The sequence below is a fragment of the Heliangelus exortis genome, chromosome 2 (genome assembly GCF_036169615.1).
Source record: "Heliangelus exortis chromosome 2, bHelExo1.hap1, whole genome shotgun sequence".
Lineage (NCBI taxonomy): Eukaryota > Metazoa > Chordata > Aves > Apodiformes > Trochilidae > Heliangelus > Heliangelus exortis.
This window is the reverse complement of record NC_092423.1, coordinates 22,037,585-22,046,660: the sequence shown is the minus strand read 5'-3', so window position 1 is coordinate 22,046,660 and position 9,076 is coordinate 22,037,585. Positions and strand designations below refer to the sequence as shown.

At 35.4% G+C, this 9,076-nt stretch overlaps 1 protein-coding gene across 1 annotated transcript in view; it reads right to left on the bottom strand.

Moving 5' to 3' along the window:
• Nucleotides 1–572: 572 nt before the first annotated feature.
• Nucleotides 573–9,076, bottom strand: part of RUNDC3B (RUN domain containing 3B) — a 42,104-nt gene continuing 33,600 nt past the window's right edge. Inside the window, exons 9-11 of the mRNA XM_071735162.1 lie at nt 5,266–5,412; nt 4,805–4,920; nt 573–2,989 (exon numbers count right to left, since the gene is read on the bottom strand). Coding sequence (XP_071591263.1) covers nt 2,844–2,989; nt 4,805–4,920; nt 5,266–5,412 — 409 coding nt within the window. The 3' untranslated portion in view covers nt 573–2,843. The remainder of the gene's footprint in view (nt 2,990–4,804; nt 4,921–5,265; nt 5,413–9,076) is intronic.

The window sequence follows — 9,076 nt, the reverse complement described above, 5'->3', positions numbered from 1 at the left end:
GGTGTTTTGGTTTTTAAAAATTTGTTTATCTACCCTCACTACATTCCTACTTCCATGAATTTTCAATAAAGTGGTCAAATTTTATTTTTTGCTTATTTTAATGAGGGTGTGCTCCAATACAGGAACAACTCAGTATTATGTCTTAGTATAGTGTCATGAAGACACCAGCTTTTGGGTGTGCTTTACCCAATAAATATGCTGCTGTGAAGAAGGTATCCCAGCATGTATTTGGCCCTGGTTAAAATTCATCACACAATGCAAAACGCTCCAGTTGTAAAGATGTTAGCTACAAAGTCACAGGATACAGTGCTGGCAAGAGGTGCTGCCCATAGAAGATACTCGACAGTGCTCCCCCAGTGTGGTTTTCAAAGTACTTTACACCGCAACCTTGAGGCCCGAGAGAAAGTAGTAACAGCAAATTTTGGGCCATGTTAAATGAAATACATAAAAAAACCCAAATGGCATGTCCCTGTTTTGCAAGAAAATAATTTGCTACAAGCTCAGTAATGTAATTTGCCAAATGGTCTTATTTTAGCCTTATGATTAAAACAGAGACAAAACCTAGTGATTAGTGATGATACAAAATGTTTAATTTACATGCAACATTTATGGAACATCCAGGCAACAAAACACAGTTGACTTTTTTTTTTTTTTTTAAATGACTAGTGTGTAGAATTGAGAAAGACACACATAACTGATTTTCCATGCACAAAACAACACCCAGAAACTCACAGTGGTGTCAGACTACATAAAAGACTTGAGTTAATGACATGAATTTCACACCAGTAGCTCCAAGAAAAGAGCCAGCAGCAAACATGACTGAAGATCATTAATATAGCCCTCTCCAAAATACTGATGATGTGGGAGAAGCAAACAGGAACAACACTGTACCTTGATGTAGAATGTTAACTTGGGGAATCTGTATTCCCTTGTTGTATTTGTAGTAAAAATCCATCCCTAGTTTACAAACTTGTATTTAATAACGCTACTCAACTGCCATGAGAACAGGTGCTTCATGTGTTAACAGCAAAAAAAACCCTACATGAAATAATGGACATTCTGATGTTGTATGAAAAGATTTGATGGTCAGTTTATTACAGAGAAATTAATGGGCTGGATATATGCAAGCTTGAAAGACAAGATCTGGTAGATTTTACTGAGCTTCTTTAAAAATCCACTTTAAAATGGCAGCAGTAGCTGTTTACTCTGCTACTGATGCAGCAACCCCCAGCACTGTGGGCTGGAGAGGTGAGGGGATGCATCTCGAACCTCCTCCAGCTAAATCCAACAGTACTTTGAGTTCCAGAGACGTGAAGACTCATCCTTACAAAGATTAAACATTTCCTGTAGGTTTTAGTACTGTTAAGAATGAATCCTCTTTCTTTCAAGCCCACCCTAAAATGAGCAGATTATAGTAGTAGTGCCAAGGTACCATTAACAAGAGGAAAATCAACTAAAACTGTACAGAGTGTACTGACATACTGTAAACATCTAAGAGTAAGCAATAATTAAAAATCTGTCTTGTATTGCAGCTAGTCATGTAAACAATTTATGAAACTTCTTTGGCACAAAAAAGCATTTTCCCTAGCACTTAAAAATACAGTGTACTTACATGCATTTTTGTTTACAAAGTTACTAATCATGCTGATAAGCAATAGCTTGGATTAGCAAAATTCATAGATAAAGGATCCATTGTATCTTACAAAGAATTAAGAATATAGTTTGCAATTTTAAAATTAATTTGCAAACTTTGAAACTATAGGGTAATCTGGAAATCTAGTTTCATTTAAAAAATGCCTCCCCTTTTTTCCCCCCCTTCAGTAATTCAAATCAATGGCAAGTAATTTGAGAAAAACAACTTACATACATTCTGCTGTATTACCTGATCAAGAACAATACCTATTGCACTACTACAGAGATGAGAAAAATCTTTAAGACTAGAAAGCTGTTATTACACTGTCTTTGTTTCCTCTTTTTCACTCTCCTTGAGATCTTGCCAAGAAGCACACAATGCAAGCTTCCCAGGGCACTAAACCCACTATCCTTAGTCCCCATCTTTCTAGAAAGACCAATGAAACAATAAATTTCTTGTATAATGTTTGATTACCTGTAACTCAGGTCACTCAAACGCATTCAGTGAGTTTCCTCAACATTTACAAATTGCTAAGTATGCTTGATTTGGATTATCAGCTTACATTTGTTATTCACATGCAACTTCAAGAATTAGTAAGTGTTTCAGTGTGATTCTTCAGTGTGATTCAGACATCTCCTATGTGCCGTGACAGTAATGCAAAATCTAACATTGAGTCACCCCGAGAAGAGCTGTTGAGACGTTAAATTATGCTATTTGAGGTCCTATGCAACACACACAGATGTAAAGCTGGCTCTTTAGGTAAAATATATATTTGCCTATCAAGACTGGCATTAAGGATTCTGTTCTGCAGGAGCTGATAGGTACTAAAAAGCACTGCAGAAAAGCACCGTGGCTGGAGTAGGGCCAGGCCATTGCAAGGAGAAACAAAGGTCATGGCAGTTAAGTAGGTAATTGATTTCCAAATGTTTCATTTTAAAATGAAACAGTCATAAGCATCAGATTGTATGTCCTGTACCTGACCAAGACCTTTAAATAATACAAGACTAAAATAGAAAATCTGAAAATTCCTCTGGGGGAAAAAGAAGTCTGAATGAAAACTGACAGAATTTGTGAATTAAACAGGTAACTATGAAAAGAAAAATAAAGCAGCTTATTTTTAAATTTTGAACTAGCAGTCTTCATTGCAAGTCACTTTATGGAACATAATTTAAGTGCAGACAACACAAAGCTCTTCCTTCTCGAGTGTATCTCAAGATGGTGTTAAGCCTGGACTTGTCATCTCTGTTGTGGGACTTGCAAGATATTCACTTGATTTCAGACTTGTGAGAGATTTGTAGCTTGCTACTGAAGTCAGAGAGCCACAAAGACCAAGCAATGATGGAGTGTCTTCTTTCCCTGTTAAGAATGAGAATTAAGCTAATTATTTTTACAGCACAAGATGACCTGACCACAAAAAATGGAAGAATAGACTCCTACGCTATTACAAATTACATATTACTGCTTCAGACAACACATAATTTATAAGCACAATCAAGAAGACATAATTTATGCCATACTTTCCCTGGCCAGGTGGTAAAGAGATTCCTTCCCATGCATTGATAACAGTCTACCCATGCAAAAAAAAAAAAAATTAAATAACATCTATGAAGCAGCATTTCTTAAAATTGTGTTTCCTGTTCGTGACATAAAAGATTTTATCTCATGAGAAGGATGTAAGAGAAAACCAATAGCATTCTGTCCAACAATTCATTAAGAAAAAAGAGAGGTAGTTCTCTTGCAACATTTATGGCTCTTATTAGCAATTTCCAGTAGATTCTAGGTCTCACCTCTACTGAGCTATTTTCAAGTGACTGAACAGCGTTCCCTAAAGAATGAACTAGATTAGCTCTTTTAAAAAGTCTTCGCTTTTAGAAAAATCTTTATTCCCATAAAAACTACCCTTTAAAGACTACATTCAATTTGAGGACACAGAATACACAGGAGCAATGTAACACAGGAGCTGGGCACAGTTCTTGATTTCAACAAGTGTGAAGCTAAATGGTCATGTGAGTGGGTTTAATAGTAATGTGAAAGTTTACTACTTTGAATACTTCAATTAAACCTGCCATACTGAGAGTTAGACCAGAGGTATTTGAACAGCAGGATCATGTGTCATGTCTTAGAAAATTCTATTAAAGCTTAAGTACTGATGAACCACAGGAATTTAGATATGAGATGTTATGCTGCCTTTAGAGACAGTCTTGAAATAATAACCTAAAATGTTATCATCAGTGGTTTTGCCACGCTTTTTACATAAGATAATTTACACACTAATATACAGAAGATAAAACAAAGCATAACCTGAAACAACATCATAAAGAAACATTTGAAATTAGAACTGCACAAAAGCTCTCTTCACAATAGCCATGCTTATTCTATTTCACTTTCTCTAAGCTGACTTGAAATAATTTACATTTTAATACTGTTCATGATTTTTAAAAAGTTCTAAATTTTACAACCTTGGTATCTGAAAAACAAGAAATTTTACAGTTATGAACTGCTCTGTGCTATGAAGTCTATTTAAAGTTAACACTTCATCATATACAAAGGGGATTTCATATTGCAATTTATGTTTTGTACCCATACTATTTTTTCAGAAGTCTTCTAGCATTTTTTCTGCTTTTCACAACTGCCCACAAGATGGAGCAGCTGAACTATGACAGCCGTACAGACTTGGAAAGGATGTTGTGTGTTTGTATGCCATTTATATGCTGAGTCCTATCATGATGCTCTCTATTTTAACAGAAACACCCTCAGGCTGCACCTCCAGAGATAAGTGTTGAATGCATGATGTAAGAATGACAGTGGAAGTTGCAAAACCAGTGCACCTTTAATTTTTCTTTTTAAGAAACTAAAAAAGGAAATTTCAAGAACTCAAAAGATGACAGAAGATACTCTTTGCAGCTGACCTGTCTCTGGTTCTGTGACGGAAAATAGGCAACATATGTGAAGCTTAGCTCTAAATACAACATGAAGTCTTATAATTATTGGGTGGACCTCTTTATAAACCCAAACTTATTTGAAGCATAGTCCTTAGGGAAAGTAAAAAAAGATTACAGAAAAATGAAAAAATATGCTGTTCAATGTATATTTTGTTCACATGGAAAATTTACCACATTCACAGTGCTATGAATAACAAAATAAAATGAAGCCACTGGGCTGGGTCTGTACCTTCATTTAACAAATTCATTCCATCCTGTTTCCCATCCTGGGAGTGACTTGGATCCAGAGAGGACTGAGAAAGACTAACTTCTGCTGACAGTTGATCCAGACTTTGAAAACTTTTTCTGCAAAACAATTAATATTTAACAGCAATACATTTAAAGATCTAATCAGATAGCTTCAATTCTCCTTAAAAAGTTTTCTAAAAAATACTGGGCAGTTAAGAGATGAAAAATTAACGTTTATTGTTCTTTTTCCCTAAGCCACTGTTTTTGCCTAAACCAATAATTTCCCTCTTTTTTATTAATCCAAAGGGCAGAAATTTTTGTGATTTTTTTTCTGCCAGCTGATCCTTGTGCATTGTAGTAGATAATTCCAATACAGTCCCCCTCAGAGTACACTAGAGGTAATGTATAATTTTGAGTTTTCCTGTTCCTCCAAAGGTGAATTAAAATAAATATTCAACTTACTCATCCCATTGTTGATTGTGCTTTCTGTAGAGCAGAGTGTCCAAGGCAACAGCATTGACATCCAGAGCTCCTGGGGAAGGCCACTGATTGGTGAGGTGAGTAGTTAATTCTTGCCTTGATCTCAAGTCATTATTCTTTAACACAGTCCTGTGAATACAAAAAGCATTAAATCTCAGTCCATTAAATGCAATTCTTTCAGGTACAGAAAATAAAACAAGTAGATGTTCTATATAGAATAACCAAAAGACTGCAATTTTCATACAGTATCTTAAACTGTTCATTTTTCCTAGGGGAAACAACTATGAGAATGCAGTTTTACTCTCCAATTTTTCTTTTTTTTTTTTTCAGTCTGCACACCCCCTTCACCAATACTGTCACAGAATTAATTACAAACCAGATACATTGATTGTATTACATGCTTTCAAGTAAAATGTAACACCTTATGGTTTCCATAGATTTATATTTTTAAATTACAGAAAATGTATTAACTGAGTACCTCACATGTTCAAATTGTTTTTTGCCTCATATTCCCATGAAGCAGACCAATTTTCTAAAATTCTGGAAACAAGGAAGCCAATATGCCAATATTGGAAATATCTGCCAAAAGTCACAAAGAAATAAGGAAAGTACACAGTTCTTCAGGCTCCAAAATCAGCTTTTTCCAGTAGTGCAAGGCAACCTCCAGCCTACTCTTATACTCCTGTGGAATAACTCTAGAAACAAAAGTTATACTGCTTGTTATCTGTAATCCCAGAAATCCTTCCATTCAAAAATCCTAGGCAGTAGTAGAATGCTGCTTTACAACTGTGGCCTGGTGGAGTTATTGTTCTGTGTCTCCACACTGAATATATTCAGGAGTTCAAAGCCCAATGCCCTACTGTCATCACAGAACCACAGAATCAGCCAGGTTGGAAAGGACCTCTGAGATCATCAAGTCCAACCCTTAATCCACTACCACTGTGGTTTCCAGACCATGGCACTGAGTGCCACATCAGTCTCTTTTTTATCTTTATTATCTGAAATGCCAAACAAAAGAGAAAATTAAGAATTCATGGTATACATATATTTATGTGAATTCATAAATAACATTGTCAACAGGTCTATTTTTACAATACAGTTCTTATTCTGAACTGTTTAGACAAAAACCTTAGTAAGGGCACATACCACCACCCAAAGAGCCAAAATTTCCCACAAAATGAGGTAGGACAATAGGGAGTTCAGTGAGGATTTTTTAGTAGCTGAGTTTGAAAGGACACAGATGCACAGCAATTTTGTAAGAGAAGGTGGTGGAAACACTACTAAAATGAGCAAAACTATTTTCAAGAAACTTTTCTCAAGATGATGAATTCCCCAAGCATACCTACAACAAACTTTTTCTACCCTAGGACTGCCCTCCCCCCATATCCCTCCTCCCTAAGGGGTTTGTAGGAATAATCACTGAGATACACTTTGGAATGCCACGCTGGTAACCTAAAGCTCTCAATTATTTCAAATACTTTGTATGGTATTGACTTCTCCATGTCATTCCCCTAATCCCAGGGATACATGGAGCATTAAACAGGTCTGTTAAAGCCTTGTTGATTTGAGTACAGCAAAACAGCAACCTAGCAAGTTCTTATGAGGTTAGCCAGTGAGACTACGTTGCCTCCTTATTCAGAAAGACTCCTTGTATGCTCTCATAGAACTTCTGTGACAGGACACAGTTTATATTAGCAACTATACACACAGTCACTGAATGCAAATTCATGTCCATATAACACATATCTGTAAATTCCCATTTGGACAACTCTTGTATGTTATCACTACACAACTCAGCAGCAGTGCAAGTTATTATTAAATAAAAATGTTGAGAAAAGATGAGAATACCACACATCTACAGACAAGTTGCTAAGAATGGAATTTTGGCATTTTACGTAGGTTTCTAAACTTGAGGCTTTTTGCACAAATCTTTATGCTACAGTAACCTGAAATTTCACTGTTTCTGTGTGGCAAAGAAATTCTAAAACAAAGCCTTGCCAAACTACTGGAGGAATTTTAGCATAACAACTTTTAATCGAAGTTTCAGTAGATCACTACTCAAACCACTCAACCACACTCAGGAAGAAAATCAGGCACAAGCAGGAAACAGAACTAACTATTCTCCTCTTAAATCTGCTATGCTTTTATTTTGAATCCTTAAAAAATGTAAAAATAACTTCAAATATATAAAATCAGTCCAAACACAGTATCTAGTACATATAAAATAGAACTCTAGACAATAGGAAGCTAGACAAAATGTTCATAGCAGGTGGTAGTAGCTACCACCCATTTTTTCAGCCTTGTAGATTATTTAGCTATGTGCTCTCTTGCAGCTATTTTTTAAGTATCATGAGATTCCACTGCAGCAATTCTCTCAGGATAAACAAAGACAGTATCAATTCATGCATATTCTTCTTTTAAGAGTCAAAGTATTAAACTGCACAGACTCATACAATTATTTAGGTTGGAAAATACCCCTAAGATGATTGCATCAAATCATTAACCTAACACTGCCAAATCCACCATTAAGCCATGTCCCTGTGTGCCACATCTACACAGCATACACCATCCTCAAACTCTTAAACACTGAGGCAAAAAAGATCCTGCTACAAAGATTCAAAAATGGGAAGAAAAAAAAAATGAGACAAATGCATTTATAGGTGTTTAAAAACGAAGGAAATATGACCAGTTTTTAATGAAAAAAAACAGGCGAATACCAAAACCCTCAATGTGAAAACATGCTGCACAAGTATTGAGTGCTGTCCTGTTCTTGGTCAAAAAAGAGGAGCTCTTTCTAGAACTTCAGAGCTATCAAAAGATTATTTTATCCAAGGCAGACTGAATTTCTACAGTAGCACTCTTGTTCCTCAGAACACAACCACTGTAAGTAGGGTTGGTCAACTCTAGGCTGCCTTCCTCGAGATGTTTACTCTCAGGCTTTTTAACCAGAAGAATATTACTATTAAAAGTTATTTATCTGGTAGTATATCAAAGTAAGTTTGGCATATAAAAGCTTTCAGAAGAAAAAAATATAATAATGTCTTCATAGAGTAAATATAGAAAACATAGAATTGGTGGAGAGAACAAAAGCCAAATAGGGATATTAGTGAAATTTACGTTTCACAAAATATTCAAGCACAGAATGCAAAACTATTATTTTCTGTTATTTACATACACATAAAAAACTAACTGCTGAACTCTTTGGGCCTTGACTGGGAAATATTTCATAAACATAACCAAAAAGTTCACATAAAAATAACATAATGTAATAGATAAGCTTCTCTATAAAATGCTGATCTGTAGTAAACCAGACTGAACTTGAATGGCCTATGCACAAGCATATTTTATTCTACTGCTCCTTTTCTCAAGAACAAACAGGATCTGTAGTAAAAACAGACTGAACTTGAATGGCCTATGTACAAGCATATTTTATTCTACTGCTCCTTTTCCCAAGAACAAACCACTGGCAAGAAACACCAACTGCAAACCAGAATGACTCAAATGCCTGTAGGGCGACTTAAGGCCTAGATTTTATTAAGTGTAATACCTTAAAAGTTATAAGCACAATATGGAAAAAAAAAGATCTATAATACATGATAAAAGAGCACTGAAGATCACAAGTATGTAGTTCTACTGTTAAATAAAATTCAACAAAATATGGTTCTATTGGTTTTGTAGCTGTGATGATTTAAGAATGATGCAAGATAAAGTTTGTAGACAATATGTTAAGCCATGTAATATAGGAGTAAAAGCAAAGATATTCCAAAAAGGGAAAACAAAAGGTAAGAGAGAG